The following is a 19,192-nucleotide window of genomic DNA, read 5'->3' on the forward strand; positions in this document are numbered from 1 at the left end:
TCAAATGTTCCACTGCAAAAAAGACTGTTGATATTATGATTAGCACTACCTTAACTCTGTGTTTCGATCAGGTATGTCTAGTGGAACCTGCGAAACACATGATATAATATATATACCTATGTACGAACATGATATACTTGACACACGAATCTAATTGTTCCTGTCTCACCAACACTGTAAATGGAGGACACAGTTCCGATCAGTCCATGCTCACTGGTGAATATTTTGGGCGGCCTTCAATGAAGTTCAGTTTAGGCAGTAGATGACCACTGTAGTGGTCGCTGCTAGGTTTTTACAAGGCACTACCATAGACACACCACAACTATTATGAATGACCATTTGGCATCAATGTTACATTGATTTTGCAACTTGTGATGGCTAACTGCTTGACAATGCAAAGAGCCATCATGAAGTTCCACTTAAGCAGTAGGTTACCATTGTAATCGAAAACTGTTCACGTTTGACAAGACATTGCCCTAGACACATCATGATTATGAGTAACGACCATTCAGGGTCAGTATTACACCAATTCTGTAACTCATGATTGCCGCTTCAAGTTGGTTGGCTTTGCAAACAATCATGATAAAGTCCACCTTAGGTAACAGATGGCCACTGAGCCAGTGATATGCAGGACATCCTGCAACAAGTTACCTATCATATATCACAGTTATGAGACATATATTTCTTCATCAAAATTATGTTTTCATTGCACCTTTTTGTCTTGTGATATCATTGTGCCATGTTTATATATTCCTTTGTCTTTGGATACAATCTGGTAGACATTTGATCCAAACTTGCCATTTATATATAAAAAAACCACATTCTCGCCGATACCCTGATGTACTGAACAGGGACCTATACCTTCAAATTATTAGCATTTAATGATGAGACACTTAGATTATATATTATATGTATTCAGTATTATGGATATAAATTTATAGAAAGATCCATCTGTAATTGAGGTCTGTTTTAGGAGGTGTCATATACCGTACACTGAGCCCCTGAATCATATCCCATCTCTCGCAACACACAATGTCCAGACCTCCGAAATGTAGCCAAGCTATACCTTAACCCTATCCCTACCCCTCGGCAGGATAACTCCGCATCCCAGTCTCCACCGGACATACCCCTCAGCAGGATCTGCCCTGCTTTCCTATACGTCGGACATCTTATTCTGGTCCTCCTCCTGCATACCTCGGATCTCCTTTTCGTCGGACGTCCTATTCGTCGGATCCCACTCACTCGTCTGCTCGTCCGCTCCTCCTGTATTCGTCAGACATCCTATATGTCAGACCCGCTCGGGTCCACTTAACCCCTAAGCATCGGACCCTAAACATCGGACCTACTCAGATCCTGAGCTTCGGACCCAGGTCCACTTAACCCCTAAAACATCAGATCCACTTCACAGTTCATCTCCGTCCCCATCTCCCGTGATCCGCTTGACAGTTCATTTCCGGTCCTACTCCTATTCTGTTACCCCATTTGTATAGTCCCCTTGTCCTAACCCCTATATGCCCGGATCTGTTTGACAGTTAATATCCGACTTCATTCTCGATCATACCTCCTATGCCTGGATCCATTCAATACTTCATCTCCGTCTCTGTTCCTGTATTATTTTCCTTGCGCCTGTCAGTTTAACCTTTCCATATGTTCCTCGCGTTGACCCGGATCTCTGCTGACTCCGTCCCCGTCGCACATGTCCATAGTATATAATACCTTGTAAACTCATAGTAGTTTCCTCAGTTCGAATATCACCTTAGATTATCCTCATTCCTGTTTCCTCGGACCCGGAACCATTTCCATGGGCCCGGGTCCACTTCCCTGTCCAACCTCTGTGTCCTGGGATTGATTCCTCGGGCTATACTCCACCTCTACCTTCGGGTAGTCTACCTCTGTCAGTTTCTACTCTGGACATTGTCTAGTGTAGTCTTACCTCTAGCTTCTGTCCTCTCGGACCTTCTGTCCTTTCGGACTTCCTGTCCTTCTGTCCTTTCGGACATCCTGTCCTCTCGGACTTCCTGTCCTTCTGTCCTTTCAGACATCCTGTCCTCTCGGACTTCCTGTCCTTCTGTCCCCTCGGACTTCCTGTCTTTCTGTCCTTACACTTGTCTGTTCTGTCCCTCATGTCCGCCGGACTAAAGCCCCTATTCTCCGGGTGTACTAAGCCCCTATTGTCTGGCGGACTAATCCTCTTATGTCGGCCGGACTAACCCTCCTTATGTCGGCCGACGAACCCCCTTTATGTCGGCCGGACTAATCCTCTTATGTCAGCTGGACTAATCCTCTTATGTCGGCTGGACTAACCCTCCTTACGTCGGCCGACGAACCCCCTTTATGTTGGCCGGACAAATCCTCTTATGTCAGCCGGACTAATCCTCTTATGTCAGCCGGACTAACCCCCTGAACATCGGCCCGACTCTTCCTCGAAAAGCCTACCAGACTTGTCCCCTTGAAGTCCACTGGGATTCATCATCCTCCCTTGGACTTTGTTTCTAGCCTTCGGAAATTAAGGGCATGTACTCGGGTAAGGGGCGCAGCGCACGAGCTGAAGCCAAGCCCTTCGGATCCGCCCTTTGAGCACGGTCTTAACAGGAGGTGGTAGTATTAATTAACTTTTTCTTCAATTCAAATTTTCTGTCCTTCAAGTAGGTGGTTGCTTTTCACATCAGGTAGATACTGCCATGGGACATCTCTATAGCTACATTTAAAAAAACACACCCAGAATGTATAACAATGGCAACTGGCTATGGTTCAATAATCTATTGTTATGCATCTCTTAATTCACTGACTGGCTTCCTCTAGACTTGATCCCCATACCCAGCAGCAACTTCCATCCCACCGCTCCTGGAGAAGAATTTTCTCATACAACTTTCACCCATCACAATTTTGATTCACTGGAGAAAGATATCAAGAAGGGTATAAACTATATCCTTGGTGAAATTGACAAGTATTGACTGTGTAAGGATGATGAGGAAGTTGAGACACTGGCTTTCTCTTGTTACCAGGCTATTTGTTCTATCACGAGATTTTACACCCCCACCTGCAGCGCTTCGAGAACCTGGAGCTACATGGTAAAAAGGTATCTCCACATGACCACCGAGCACACTTCAATTTTTCATATAAGTGCTAAAATGTGTTGCAGTTTGAGGGTTGCACACAAATCCTGGGTCCTGAGCGCACAGCTCTAATGGACCAACTTTTATCAATGTTCCTCCAGCTGATTCAAAAGCATTGATGTCAAGGCTGAGCCATGGAAGGCCAACTCGCCTTACCACCTTCGGAGTCACCCCTAGTGGGGTGTCTGTTTCATCACCACTCATCTGTTCAACATCTAACTGGTCAATGATACATTTGATCATATCCCAGGTATCAGTATTACAGTGTCAATTTTGTCCCACTATTTTTTGGTGTCTTTCCAGAGTCTGTAAAGGTATTTGATGATACTCAAATTGATAACTGTCAATATACCCCATGTTTTTGAGTATTGCACCTGTCCAGTCGGTTGCTTCAATGATAATTTGCGAGAAGCCTGATTCATGTCTTCAACATTGGCAAATTTACCAATCTGAATGTGTTGTCGATGCTGCACTTGGATTTGGCGTAGTTTCTCAATGCACAATGTGCACAGATTGTCGAGGCTTATGGTTTCTGCATCAAAGATGACTTTTGCAAAGGTGCCATTGCTGACCTTCAATTTAAAATAAATGACTAGGAGGTTAACAAATGTGCCGTTGCTGACTTTCGCTTGAAAAGTAATGACTAGGAGGTTAATGACTTCCGTGTTCCAAGGAGATTTCTTCAGTGAGTTATTCCAATCAATGGATATATCGCCTTGGGTGGGGATGCAGTCATTGTTGTTGTTGAACACATGAAGAGTTTCTAATGAAGGAGATTGAGGCAGTGAGCAATTTTTTCCCTTGAGATGCCTGTTCTCTTCTAGATAGGTCCAGAATGCAACCTGATGTAATTAGCATAAGTTGAAGTAAACAATTTGTTAAACACATACATGTAAACAATTCCTCAGGCCTCGCTTGCCAGGACGCTTCCTACAAGGACTTGGTTTCAAATCATCCTCACTATCACTTAATTGCGTATCTGATAAGATATCCTTACCCTTACGACCATGGGATTGGGGACCAATAGTGGCATTTTTTATATTGTCTGATATCTGTTCAACCACAGAAGGGATCAAGCTATCGACAGCATTCTCCAGAGCTGGAACCAAGACATGATCAGATAGTTCGAGAAAGTGCTGTGCAACAAGCCGATTGAGATGATCTTTGATGGCAGAAGGCAGTGGAAAAGGTCTTGCCAGTGAAGGAGTTTGGTGCGAGAAGTCCACAGATTTGGAGCTAATGATGGGACTTGTGCTCGCATCTCTCATCTGAGTCGCAGAAGAGGGAGCTTGAGGCTCAATTGGAGGGCTGAAAACTTGGGCTTGACACTCAGCATCATACATCAAAATGTCATTTTCTATGATGTGATTAGGCAGTGGAGATGCGGAGGGTTGATGCCCAGTGCCTGTAGCGGATTCAGTTTAATGCTGTTGTTGTATATGTTGTTCATGGGGTATTGCTACAAAGACTGTAGAATCAGACAAAGCAGTATCTGTTGTTTGCAAGTAGTACGGGCCTAAGTTAACAACAAATAGGTCATAATCAATGACTTACAATACAAAATGTGAATCTGTCAGCAATACTCAAAATACCCGGACAATTTTAGAAAGCAATGCCAATTGTTGGAGTGACAGCAGGGTGATTGACTTACATATGTTAGGCGATCCTTTTTGCCATGATTTTGGCAAACAATAAGATGATTATTTTTGATTGTGTGTTATGTGAGTCCAGCATCAAGATTGATCAATTGGTAATTCTAATTCATTGCGAGTATGTATGAACTAATTGATAAGTGGTATCCAAAATGTATGTAGTAGTGCATAATCAGAGCCAAGCAATGAAACACCAATCACCAAGTGGAATAATACAATCACCAGGTTCAGCTTCAGTCCAAGTGTAACCTCTGTCGCTTCCCAGTTGGAATGACTAATGACCGGGGTGAGTGTGACTTTGTGAAGAATTCTTGTGGCTTGCGCTTCTCATCATCAACGAGAGGTTGCAGTGTGGGAACCTGATAAGGAAGCCAAGTGTCTAACATGAGGTATTTGTCATAGATAGCAATGATCTTGGAATGTGATTGCAAAGTCTCCATGGCTGCCTGCTTCTTGTAAGCAGTATTCACATTCAAGTGCATGAGTGGGAGTCCCTTTTGTGGACTCCAGGCATGAGAATGTTTTGTTGAATACCTCCTGTTGCTCTTCAGTGACCAAGATGTACCGAAGAGTGAAGAGTTTAGCAAGTGCAAGGACAAGCTTGTCAAGCGCTTTGTGCCCAACAAACACATCACCGGCAATTTGCCATGTTAAAATGAAAAAAAAAAAACCAATTTCGAGTTTGATTTGCCTGCCTACCCACGATGCCATGCCAGTCACGTTGTCAACAGTTACTCAACCAGATAGATACTACTACTTTTACATGTTGCACAAGCCTGGGTTGAGCTTGCCACAGCAGAAGCAGATCTTAGCTCATCTGGCTCCTCTATCTCTGAGGATGGTCTTATCAGGACCCCATCACCACCCTCCCCTGTGTCTGAGACATCTGATGGTTTGGGCACATCATCAGGTGGCTCAATTTTGATTCATCAAGAATATGCTCATATTATCGGCTCTCTTTCTGCTCTTTGGAATGAGGTGCAGATGGCACGTATTCTTCACATACCTGACAAGCCTCCTATGTGGGCACCACAGATCCAGCTTCTCGACCACTTTGCCATCCATCGCCCCGAGCTATTCCGGATGAAGCTACATGTCCATCATGTCCATCCTGATATTTTCGACAATATTCTCGATCAGATTAGCAACCATCCCGTCTTCCATAACGAGTCCAATAATCCCCAACTTCCTGTTGCCGTGCAACTCGCCATCTTTCTCAATCGCGCGGGCCACTATGGCAATGCAGCTTCGAACCAGGATGTTTGCCAGTGGGCAGGCGTTAGCGTTGGATCTGTCACGAACTGCACTAATTGTGTCATGACCGCCTTGCTTGAACAGCATGATGCATTTATCAAATTCCCCTTGACTCTGATGATGTGGCACTTGTCCATCACTACGTCCAGTCCAAGTCCTGCCCAGAGTGGCAGAATGATATTCTGGCAGTTGATGGATCAATTTTCAATCTTCATCAAACGCCAGGTCACTAAGGAAAATCATTTTATAGCAGGAAATCACAATACTCCCTCAACTGCCAGGTATTTTATTTATTTATTTCACACCTAGTTCTCTGATTAAAATTTATTTTAGGCGGTCATCAATAAGCCACACCGGTAGCGCACATGATGTATTTGCATTCCAATCCACTCACGTCTTCCAAAATCATGCAACACTTCTTGGGAATGACCATTGGATTTGGGCAGACAGCGCTTATCCCCTGGAGCCATGGTGTATTCTCCCATTCAAGAAGCCTCCTCATGGGGCCTTGACCAGTGACCAGAAGACCTTTAATACTACCCTTTCTAAAGTATGTATTTTATTTTATTTTATTTTGCCTCACATCCATTTATATATATTTATCCTTACTAGATCCGTGTACGGGTGGAACACACATTTGCTGCTCTTAAAGGTCACTTCCAGTCTCTTCGAGAGCTTTGGCACCCAATCCAGAGTGAAGATGACCTTCAGTACATGTCCTACTGGGTCATGTGTTGCATTATCCTTCACAATATGGTCATTCAGTTTGAAGAGAATTGTGGCATCTTTGGTGGTGCTGGCAGTACTAATGATTGGGCCCTTCAAAACCAGGGAGCAGACCCTATTCCACCTCCAGAGCCACATGACCCTGATGTGGGTCTCATAGGAGACATTTCATATCATGGCACCCCTGGCCATGCAGCTCGTGCAAGGTTGATGGAGCTTATATTGGGGTAGTAGACTCACAAGATACAAGACAAGACTGTTACGATAACATACTTCGGACCGGCCTCCCCTATCTTTTTCCCTATCATGTACCACCATATGACGCCTTATCACCTTCTTGTACAGCATCCCTGATCGCCGTCTTATCTCGTATCTCTTATCTTGTACCCTGTACCCTTACCATTGCCTTGGTAGTCCTGCCCTGAACTAACCTTTACCTATAAGTAGTCGATCGTCTTGCCTTGTATTCTTTAACTTGAATCTACTCAGTCTTCTGATAGACCTTCCTTGAGCAAGACAGCTCTCGTATACGAATTCACTAAAGACTCTTCGTCTTAAGTGTCCTTTACCTGATCGATACCATTAGTCCTGTCTTCGCTTGCCGACTCTTGTCACCAAGCCTTGACCCCAACGATAACGATAACGAACCTCTGCATTATCTTCGTCTTACGATAAGACTTAGTACAGAGCTCCTTACCTGAGTCTACGCTTTCAGCGTAACAAAAGATTCAAGTTTTCCATCGGCTCCTCATATCTTGAGGGCCAACTGTCAACACAGTCTTCATCTCGGAGAGAAGATTCCGACGACGTTGTCCTGACCTCTGATAGCTCATCCGAAAGCTCCGACGACATCCCAGAACCCACCCCAAGACAGTTCTTTCCTCCTCCCCCCCCTCCATCAAGTGGGTTCAGTTGTCCCACCCAGGACACCTGTTGGACCTCCACCAGTTCCTCCCCCGAACCCATTCAGACCACCGGCCCCACCACCAGTAGGACCGTTGACCATGTCGAAAGTCCCAGAACTCAAGATCGGTTCTCCTAAAGATTTCAATGGTGATACCTCCCAAGCAACAAGATGGTTGTTTAGCATTAAGGCTTATCATTTTGCCAACTCCGATACCTACACCGATGACAAGAAGAAGATCATCACTGCCCTCGCCTATATGACTGAAGGAACCTGCCGCACTTTGGGCAGGAAACATTCTACACCAATGCGTATAGCGGAGCAACCCCATCCTTTGGATCATGGGCAGACTTTGAAAAGAGTTTCAACACCGCGTTCCAATCCATTGATACTCAAACCGACGCCTTGAACAAACTAGAAAGACTCCGGCAAACTGGAGAAATCGCTGAATATATTGCCGAGTTCAAACTCCTTTCTGCGTTATCAGGAATGAAAGAAGGAATCGGGCTCAAGTACTTCTTCAGGAGAGGATTGAAAGATGGATTGAGGAAGGCCATTCATGGACTCTCCGAGGTTCCCGATACCATAGACAAATGGTTCGCTGCAGCAACCCAGCAGAGCGCCAACTGGCAGATGGAACAAGCGTTCAGAAACGCAAACAGGAACAATAATCAATCTAGGAAAGGATCTGGGAATCACTCTGGTCAAGGACGAGCCAACTCTAAACCCAGCTTTCACCATCAACGCGACCCTGATGCAATGGATGTGGATAGGACCTTGTCCCCCCAACAACGTGATGACCATTTCAAGAAAGGTCTTTGTTTCAACTGCTCGAAACAAGGTCATCGTTCCAGGGATTGCCCTGACAAGAAAACCAAGACTAGAGCCGCAGGAGCGTCAGAAAGAAAAGGGAAAGGAAAGGGAAGGGCTAAAACCCCTGATGATGAAACTGACGATGAAGAAGATATGGATACCAATCGAGTGGATTTTTAAACAGAGGACCTGTATCGACGTCAGACTCCTCCCTTTACGTGCTGTATACTAAAACTGTAGGACGAAGCAATGAATTCCGTGTCCCGGTGACACTCTTCTCTACAAAAAGCACGAAAACCGTTGAAACCACCGCTATCATTGACTCAGGAGCAGGAGGCTCTTTTATTGATAAAGACTTCGTCAAGAAGCACAAGATTAACTCCCACAAACTCCGAAAACCCTTCCATATTACCACCGTGGATGGAAGCAACTCGAAAGCAGGAATGGTCTCCCATTATTGCGTTCTACCCATCAGACTTGACAAAAGATGCATGTGGGGAAAATTCAATATTACCCAACTCTCTGCTCGAGACAATGTCCTCCTTGGGAAGCCTTGGCTCTCCGCCATGAATCCAGACATCGACTGGACTAAAAACACGATATCCCTTCCTTCATCACCCCGATCTAAACTTGTTGAAACCGAGATCAATCTTGAAAGAAGGAAAAACCATGTAGAACCCTTCCTATTCGAAGCCAAGAAAGCGACTATCGAAGAAGAAGAAATCGATTCTTTTCATCCTCTCAAAACGCTCTCCAATGAGAAGGAACATTGTATTGAAGAAATCAAGAAGAAGAAGAAATCCAAGAAACCTAAAGAAACTACCCCCGAACTCCCTAATTTCAATGCTATGGAAGATGTATGGGTTGGAAACACCCAATTCCTCCCACATCCAGATGATATCGCCACCTATCCTCTATCCGATGACGAAGTACTAATCGAATATGCTACGGATGGAGCAAATGTTCGAATAATCGAGAACATCTCCTTCGACTCTCCCTTAACCCGTGATGGGACTTCCAAGAAAGAAATCCTTGCCAAACAAACCCCGCTTAGGAACATTTGGATACTTGCTGCTTCGCAAGAATACACCAAAACAAGCAACAAAGCGCAGGAGTTTGCTATGGAAGACGCCCAAGCAAAGAAGAAGAAAACGTTCGAAGAACTTGTTCCCGAATATCTCCATGACTTCGCAGATATTTTCGCAAAAGATGGCTTGAACAAACTTCCTCCCTCTCGCCCTGGATTCGATCATAGAATTGACACCAAAGAAGGCTTCGTTCCGAAATCATCAAGGGCTTACCCTCTATCCCCGAAAGAAACCGATGCTTTGAAAGCATTTCTGGACGAACATGTAGCAAAGGATTTTATCACCTCGTCAAAATCTCCACAAGCATCTGGCTTCTTCTTCGTTGGAAAGAAGGACGGATCGTTAAGACCCTGTCAAGATTACAGGTACATTAACGAGTGGACCGTGAAGAATGCCTATCCTCTCCCTCTAATTCCTCCTCTTATCGCAAAGCTGAGCGATGCCAAATTCTTCACCAAGATAGATGTTCGTTCTGGCTACAACAATATCCTCATACACCCTGATGATAGATGGAAAGCCGCATTCTCCACCTCCTTCGGCCTCTTTGAACCGAAAGTCATGTTTTTCGGACTATGCAATTCTCCTGCAACCTTCCAGGCGTACATGAATCAGACTTTCGCAGCCGAAATCAACGAAGGATGGCTCATCGTCTATATGGATGACATCCTTATATTCTCGGATACCTTGGAAGAGCAGAAAGAACGAACTCGGCGAGTTTTGCAGAAACTTAGGAAAGAATCACTCTTTCTCAAACCAGAGAAATGCACTTTTGATGCTCAAGAAGTCGAATACCTCGGAATGATTATCCGACCAGGACAAGTCGCCATGGATCCAGCAAAGCTGAAAGGGATCAGCGATTGGATTTCCCCATCCTCCGTTAAAGAAGTTCGATCATTCCTTGGATTTTGCAACTTCTACCGGCATTTCATTTCCCATTACTCTGATATCGCTCGTCCGTTGATTGACCTTACAAAGAAAGACAATGTCTTCTCTTGGTCAAGCTGTCTGTGAAGAAGCTTTCCAGAAGCTGAAACACTGCTTTCTTTCTGAACCTGTCCTTCGGAACCCCAATCCTACTCGACAATTCGCACTCGCAACCGATGCATCATTGTTCGCTACAGGAGCAGTACTCCTTCAAACAGATGAAAATGGAGTGTATCATCCTTGCGGATATCTTTCCCAATCTCTAAATCCGGCCGAACGAAATTATCAGATCTATGACAGAGAACTCCTCGCTGTCATCCGCGCCTTACAAGCTTGGAGACATTTCCTCGAAGGAAACCCTCACCCAGGTTATCATCTTTACCGACCATAAAAACCTATTGTATTTCAGGTCTGCACAGAAGCTCACTCGAAGACAGGCTCGTTGGCAGCTAACTCTATGCAACTATGACCTCACCTTCCATCACGTCCCCGGGTCCAAGCTCGCTGCCCCCGATGCTCTGTCTCGTCGGTCTGATCATGCTTTCTCTGGATCCGATAATGAAGATCTCATCCTCCTCCCCGACTCGCTATTTGTCAATCTCATTGATGCTGAACTTGCAGAAGATTTCAAACTCCTTCACGACGCATCTGACGATGCTACTATCCGTACTGCATTAGACGCCTTAAACGGCGTATGCGCTCCCCCTATGAAATCTGCACTTTCTGATTGGAAATTCGAGGATGATGTCCTTTTCTACAAAAATCGTGCTTATGTTCCCTCTGACCTCCGTCATCGAATCCTTACCCTCCACCATGATCATCCTACGGCCGGACACCCGGGCCGCACTATCACGGAATGAATGTGAAGAAAGCCTATTGGTGGCCTGGGATGGGAACATATATTAGGAAATACGTTGACGGATGTGCAACTTGTCAGCAAATGAAGCCGAATACGCATCCTACTACCCCCCCCCTTATTACCGATCTCCTCCACCGCTTCTCGCCCCTTTTCACAGGTCTCCGTTGACCTTATCACCGACCTTCCCCCGTCCCTCGACTTTGATTCTATCATGGTCGTGGTAGACCATGGCCTTACGAAGGGGGTAATTCTCTGCCCTTGCAGAAAAACGATCACCGCAGAAGGAGTAGCCCAACTTTTCTTTGAAAAAGTCTTCCTTAGATTTGGCCTATACGACAAGATCATTTCCGATAGAGGACCACAGTTCGCCTCTAAACTCGCAAAAGAACTTGGAAAGCTCCTAAACTATCAAGTCGCCCTTTCCACCGCTTATCACCCCCAGACTGATGGACAAACTGAACGAATGAATCAAGAACTAGAAACCTACCTCCGGATATATTGTCGAACGAACCCTAATGATTGGGCAAATCACCTTCCCATGGCAGAATTTGTCCACAACTCCAGAAAAGGCAGCGCCAGAAACGCCTCTCCATTCTCCCTTATGATGGGATACGAACCTTGCGGATACCCACACGCTTTCCCTGACTCCACTCTTCCAGCCGCAGAAGACCGCATCAAACACCTTCAGAAGATCAGAGAAGAAGCCCTAGCTTCTCACAGCCTTGCTCAACAACGAATGGCAGAAAGATCTCATGGACAGAAGTATGAACCATGGAAACGTGGTGATAAAGTTTGGCTTTCCGCAGCACACCTCATAACACGACTCCCCTCAAAGAAGTTAGCTCCCAAACGATACGGCCCTTTCGAAATCACAGAAGTTCTATCGCCTATCACGTTCAAATTGAAGCTACCGAAAACCTGGAGAGTTCACTCCACATTCCATGCTTCAGAACTATCCTCCTATCAAGAGACAGAGATACACGGCCCGAACTTCACCGAACCACCTCCTGACCTTATCAATGGAGAAGAACATTACGAAATCGAAGCCATACTCTCGCACAAAGGGGCAGGCACAAGACGTCGTTATCTCGTATCTTGGGTTGGATACCCTGAATCTGAGAACTCATGGATCCTTGAAACGGAACTTGAAAACGCAGCGGAGCTTCTCAATGCCTATAAGAAGAGACTCAAGCTCGTCTCTAGAGCATTAGGCCTTTAAACCTACCTTAACTCGAAACCAACATGTCTGACCGCTCCAGCTGCTCTTATGGCTCCGACCACAGTATCACCAACTTCTTTGAAAACAACCCCTTTACTCGTCCCCAGACCCCTGGCCAGCATCGGGCCATGTGGGAAGCCGTTATTCTCGACATCCAGTATGCTATGAGGCTTGACGCCTATGTAGAGAGGGTCGGCAATGCCACCCTCAAAGAACTCATCATCATTTTCCGGGCAGCAGACGCCCTCACTCCCGCAGCAATGCAATTCCAACTCGACTCCTCCACCAGTCTTGGTGCGATCCCCATCAGATACAACCAAAGCAAGATCAAGAATGCAGTCTTGAATGCCATCCGACTCACAGTTGACTTCGATGACGCAATCAGGAGGATAGAGGATGAAAATGAGTTCAATCCACCTCCCGAACCGTTCATCGCAGCAATGAGGCATACGACTCCAACCCCTCCCCTAATCATCGAAGAAGATGAAGAAGTAGTAGAACGTAGCAGCTCGCTCTATGTGCCATACACACCCCCTCCTGTAGCCCAGCCACCTCAGGACTATTATTCGTTCCTCGGATTATCTCCTCCCAGTACGCCTCCCCCCAAAGTTGAAGAAGAAGAGCAGCAAATTCCTGTTGATATCTCCCCGTCCCAGTCAAGGACACTCTCCCCTGAACTTTCGCTTTGCTATCCATTGCAAAACGAGGTTCCTATCCCTGTCCCACCTCCTACTACGCCCGTCGATCGTGACGATAGAATGGACGTTCTCCGCAGAGCGCAAAGGCTTACTCGGATGAAGCCTAGATTGCTTTTTTCTATGGGGCTCCCTTTAAGCCAACATCATTACAAACATTACGACTTCGAATCTGCACCGGGATGTACCACCGCCGAACAATACTCCATTGAGAGAGCACAGTACGAAGCCGGAGAAACAACTCAAATCTATCCCTTCAACTGTGTCTGTCGTACTTGCAACAATTGGGGGCATAAGCAAAAGCATTGCAAGAGATACCAGTGCCGCATTTGTGGCAAATACGCTCCCAAGCACCTCACCCCATTCTGTCCTCTCCTCAAGGGCAAGAAGCTCCTTCATCGCGGAAAATCTGCTGATAGGTTCCATGGAGAAATGGCTAAGCTCGAAGCTGCCTTTGACCATGAACGTGCTCGCGTTGCAGAAGAACGGGAAGAGAATGAACTCGACGCCATCGCCATGTTGGCAGATATTGACGTTGACCCCATCTACTATTCCAACCAGGATGATTGAAGTCGGTGACTTCAAACCTTTGAACGGGAGGTAATGTTACGATAACATACTTCGGACCGGCCTCCCCTATCTTTTTCCCTATCATGTACCACCATATGACGCCTTATCACCTTCTTGTACAGCATCCCTGATCGCCGTCTTATCTCGTATCTCTTATCTTGTACCCTGTACCCTTACCATTGCCTTGGTAGTCCTGCCCTGAACTAACCTTTACCTATAAGTAGTCGATCGTCTTGCCTTGTATTCTTTAACTTGAATCTACTCAGTCTTCTGATAGACCTTCCTTGAGCAAGACAGCTCTCGTATACGAATTCACTAAAGACTCTTCGTCTTAAGTGCCTTTACCTGATCGATACCATTAGTCCTGTCTTCGCTTGCCGACTCTTGTCACCAAGCCTTGACCCCAACGATAACAGTAAACGAACCTCTGCATTATCTTCGTCTTTCGATAAGACTTAGTACAGAGCTCCTACCTGAGTCTACGCTTTCAGCGTAACAAAGACAAGACAAGTGTATTATATCAGTAAACAAACATGGGAGGCATGTAAAACATATGGGTGGCATGTAAGGTGACATGTAAACATGAGAATAGAAAAACAAGCCTTAGTACACACACATGTACATCCGCGAATGCACAACACAAAAAAGTACGAATATGAAACAAGATGGATGATGGCGAACTAATCAGGCGCTGGACCCGGACCCACCCCTCAGCTTTAGAAGCTCAATCTCGAGTTGGAGAGCAGCTTTTTTCTCAGCCTGAACCTTTGCTTGCGCCTCAAGAACCTGAAGATCGAGGGACTTTGCCTCTTGGGCGCGCTAGTGGACGATGGCAGCCTCACTGCGCACCTTCTCGGCCTGCTCACGTTGGTGGCGGTGGGCATTCACCTTGGTGATCTTTTACTCTGAGGTAGCAGCCTTTGTGGTGTAGATATAACTCATGCCCTCGGTAAGTGACTGCAACTTTCCTTCAACACCCTCAAGCTCGGCATCTGCACACTGTGAGAGGTTAGATTTTTGTGCGGGTTTGTGGGTTGTGCTCGGCTTGCGGGAAGATGAAGATGCCGAGGGTGATAATGTGGATGACGTGGTGCATGTGTACTGCGACAAAGATGCTGATGACGACGCAATACTTGAGGGTGTCTTTGGTGAGCGCAGGGAACCACGATTGACAGCACGATCAGTGTGAGTTTGGAATTTTCCGTCAGAGGGAAACTTGGTGGTATCAGGTGCATGTGTGGGGGGTGGTGTGGGGGGTGGTGAGGGGGATGGGTAAGGGCATTTGGTGGACTGACACAGCGGCTGCGGGGCAATGGGCTCATCCTCCCGATTGTCCTGTTCGAGGACTTCATCTTGCAGCATCCCAGGTACCTCCCATGGCGGATCATCATCCATGGCATCTTCTACGGCGAGAGCATGGCTGCCAAGGTGACCAGGGGCAGATGGTTCAATGGGGGGGACGTCGGAAGTGTGAGCATGATCAAGGTTGGTGTCCACGATGTCCATCGGTTCGCCAGCGACAGGATCAGGAAGGGGGATGGCTTTCCCCTTGCCCTTCCCTTGGACAACCAGATCCAGGTCAAAGATGTCGTCAAGCACGCCAGGGGTCTCTGCACAGTGTTGAGAGGATTGAGAGGGGGGTGCACGGTATGTTTGCGCTTGCGCTTCCCTTTTGTAAGTGCAGCCAGACCGCCGGCATGGTCTACCCCTGGCGCGGACGAGGTCGTAATCGGTGTGAATGCTGGGTTGTCTTTCCAAAGACTATCCAGCACATCAAACCACTGAAATTGTAGCAACACTTGCTCTGTAATATTTTGTGATTTAGTTTTATAAATTAAAATTTTAAAAAAATGCACCTCACAGGTTTTTTCCTCCACTAGAATCCAGGGGGTTAACACCAGCCCCAGTCTGCTTGAAAACTTTGTGATGCCTCCTGTATTTATTCCTAAGACTAATTACTGGTGGTTAGCTGATCCATATGAGAGGGGGGGGATGCGCACTAGTTAAGGCAGTTACCCACCACCTGTGCAAACTTATTATTATCCTCAGCATACACACTCCCATACTCCTCATTGTTTGCGAATACATGTTGAGCGATGGCCGCCCATATTTTGCCCTTGTTTCCAGAAGGAGAAGGCTCATTGACAGTCGGATCACGGGCCTTCTTTGATTCATTAAATAGTACACGGCAGTTGGCGGGATGAGAGTCTAGGAATTGAACAAGGGCATCGGTGCAGCCAGAATCCCATCTGACTGTAACCCTGGCTGCAGGGGCTTCATCCTGGGCGGGGGCAGAGCTCATGGTACTGTGGCTGGTAGATTGGGGGGGCATTGGATATATCACTCCTTCCTCATCCTCTTGTACTGCAAGTTACAGAACCCCTCCCACTAACACTACGCGAAGGTCTCCGGGCAGCCATCAATGAGTTGTGTATGGCCTTGATGCGTGCTTGCACTCATTCTGAACGTCGTATGTGTGGCTGGTCTGGTTCGAGTCTGCTGAACGTTCTGTAGGTTCTGAAAGAATTTCAAAGAATTTCCCAACATTTTCACAGCCTTACAAATCTTATTTTGAATGCCAGTATAATCAAACAGCAAAATAGTAAAGAAAGACTATGAAATTTCGAGTTTTTGGTTATTAGGGACTAGGATTTTGATCAAGGACCATGATAAGGAATGACCAGGGTAGACCGTGGGATATTTTCAATGAAAATTAAAGTTGTAGCCCTTGTCAAAGGTAGTCTATCCATAGTCTCATGACATTTTTTGGTTAAGATCCTAGTGAGTTATAAGCGAAATACTAGAAAGTGGTGTGTTCAAGAAAGTTCAGGCACACAACTATTGATAAGACTATCGAGCATAGACTATTGTATTCAACTATTGAATTAATAGACTACTACTTAGTAGTTTTAGTCTTGTAAGCCCTGTCAACCTTGTGGCATGTTTGTGAGGCCTGTGGCGAAAATCCTTGTAGGCAGGGGGGGGGGTTTGGGAGGCTTTTTTTGTAATGCTCATATTTCGCTCAAATATTAACTGTTTAATACAAATAAACCACCATTAGAACCATGGGAAGAAGTACTACACCACCACAGGACCGGTTCCGGTTGCAACCGCTGTACAACCGGTTGTAGGACTGCAAATAACCGGAAATATTGGTCTTTATCAGTTATACAAGCCATTCTTTAAATGCTCATATCTCACTCAAATCTTAACTGTTTAATACAAATGGACCACCATTAGAATTGTAGGAAGAAGTACTACATTGCCACAGGACTGGTCCGGGTTGCAACCGGTGTACAACCGGTTGTAGAGCTGCAAACAACCAGAAGAATTAGTCTTTGACAGTTATACGAGCCATTCTTAAAATGCTTATATCTTTCCCAACTCTTGATCGTGTTTCAAGGTGAGACCACCAATAGAATTGTCTAGATGAGTACTACCCGTATATGGGCAACCGGTTCCACAATGGACCGGTTGAAACCGGTCTTGGACCGGTCTTTCATTTTTCACAAAAGTTAGGCAACTGAAACTGGACTGGCCTAAACCTGCCTGAGGCAACTGGCAACTGAGGTCCAATCTTTTTTTATCCAGTTGTGGTCTGATTGTGCCCACCTGTCTTCCATTACAATTCACATACTGGCCCACCCGTCTTCTATTGAACCCAGTACCCCCAGCCCACCCGTCTTCCATTGCACCCGGTACCCTTAGCCCACCCATTGTCCATGGCACCCGGTACCCTTAGCCCACCCGTCATCCACTGTACTTGGCACATTGGCTGACTTGTCCCAATCAGACCCATCCCCCTGGCCCACTCGTCATCTATTGCACATAGTATGTACCGGCCCACTTGTCTCCATTGCGCACTGCATTAACTGCTATTCACATAGATAGCCTATATAGCACATTCCTATACTACCATATACATTATATACGACCGGCCCATCTGTTTGTAATAGGTACACACCGCCCATCGGCCCACCCGTCTAACACAGTACAATTACTACCATGGGCTGACATGGGCTGGCCCATCTGTATTGGTACATTGTCACCCTCAGCTGCCCGTCTAATATGGGTATAAGTTACTGTACTATGTGTGTGGGTGTTGATAGAGGCATAGAAGAGTGGGGAGCCCTTAGGTCGACAGAAGGTCATATGAGAAGCAGATATATCGACATGGAAGCCGCAATTTCAAGTTAGATACTGAACTGAGAGGAGATTGTTATGAAGTTCAGGTACATGCAAGACTCAAGTGAACTTGACTGCTCTAAGACTCTTTACCCCGCCCACAGACACAGGATTAAAGACCACTGACCCCACACCAGCTGAGTAGACTATGGTCGAGTCGGCAAGTCGAATTGGCACACATTTTGGAGTATAATTGTGAAGCCAATGGTGATGGGGGGTCATATGAGAAATGGCCCCTGTGTCTGCATTCCAATCTGTGTCAGCATTGAGCTGGAGAGGGCATAGAGGACTAGAGGAGTCAAAAGAGCGAAGACTTGCATTACCAGTGAACTTGGATATATTCTGGACAGTAGAGGACACGTGTGCAGAGGCAGGGACAATGGAGGATGAAGGGGAGGGCTGGGACATGGTAGAGGATGCCTCAGAGGCCTTGTTAGTGTTCCTCAGTGGGGCTGTCAGAGGGCAGAAGGACATGAATATAGCAGACCAGCTGAACCTGCTCGGTATGATTTAAAGTCTCATAAAAAGTATCAAGCACTTACTGCACCGATCAACCCAATGGAACCCCCATCTTCACCTTCTTCTACCATCACTGCCCCACCAGACTGTCATGAAACTGCTCTGATGTTGGCCAAACTTAGTGCGGAGGCCATGATCTGTCACTTTGCCCTCCTGCATTATGACAGTGTATCGAAATCAATGATTGAATGGTGCTGGTGAGACACCGTTAGAATCCCGCATGACTTCTAAGCATTAACATACTTCCAAAATTGCAGGCCTAGCAATAACGAGGGAAAGAAAGTCTGCTGTTGAACTTCTGTGAATACCACGAAGAATACAAATTTCAATACTAGTGCTGCCTATGCGCCTCCAGCAGTGGAAAAGAGTACACAGAAGTAGCAGTGTACTCTTGGAGAGAAAATGCTACCAATAAGACTTTTTGGTATGCAAGATGCGCAACTGATGAATGTGGGTATCGAGGTCAGCATTCCTTGTTGTTTGATAAGATTCCAAACTTAACATGCCTAGTGGAAATTGACACATACTATCACCAATTGTCTGCAGCTACTTTCAACTACCCTCTTCGAGGTATGAGCTTGCTTTGTTGCACCTTACACCATGGTTTTATTGATGGGATTATCCAGGAGAGCACGAAAAACTGTGCCCCATTGAATTGGAATGGACGT

At 46.0% G+C, this 19,192-nt stretch overlaps 3 protein-coding genes across 3 annotated transcripts; 1 reads left to right on the forward strand and 2 right to left on the reverse strand.

Moving 5' to 3' along the window:
- Positions 1-1,767: 1,767 nt before the first annotated feature.
- On the reverse strand, positions 1,768-2,125 carry DEU56DRAFT_753974 (uncharacterized protein; the record flags this gene model as incomplete). The annotated part of the gene is made up of 2 exons (XM_041349754.1): positions 1,768-1,902; positions 1,934-2,125. The coding sequence occupies 2 exons, from the start codon at positions 2,123-2,125 to the stop codon at positions 1,768-1,770; spliced, it is 327 nt and encodes a 108-aa protein (XP_041211263.1).
- A 982-nt stretch (positions 2,126-3,107) lies between these two features.
- Positions 3,108-5,250, reverse strand: DEU56DRAFT_753975 (uncharacterized protein; the record flags this gene model as incomplete). Its single annotated transcript, XM_041349755.1, has 8 exons — positions 3,108-3,335; positions 3,491-3,688; positions 3,740-3,958; positions 4,007-4,521; positions 4,671-4,686; positions 4,768-4,782; positions 4,970-5,042; positions 5,066-5,250. 8 exons carry the CDS (start codon positions 5,248-5,250, stop codon positions 3,108-3,110), a joined length of 1,449 nt encoding a protein of 482 aa, XP_041211264.1.
- A 12,984-nt stretch (positions 5,251-18,234) lies between these two features.
- On the forward strand, positions 18,235-18,725 carry DEU56DRAFT_910211 (uncharacterized protein; the record flags this gene model as incomplete). Its single annotated transcript, XM_041357156.1, has 2 exons — positions 18,235-18,508; positions 18,541-18,725. The coding sequence occupies 2 exons, from the start codon at positions 18,235-18,237 to the stop codon at positions 18,723-18,725; spliced, it is 459 nt and encodes a 152-aa protein (XP_041211265.1).
- Between the last annotated feature and the right edge of the window lie 467 nt (positions 18,726-19,192).

This window comes from Suillus clintonianus (assembly GCF_016758775.1).
Source record: "Suillus clintonianus strain FC179 chromosome Unknown DEU56scaffold_17, whole genome shotgun sequence".
Taxonomy (NCBI): Eukaryota; Fungi; Basidiomycota; class Agaricomycetes; order Boletales; family Suillaceae; genus Suillus; species Suillus clintonianus.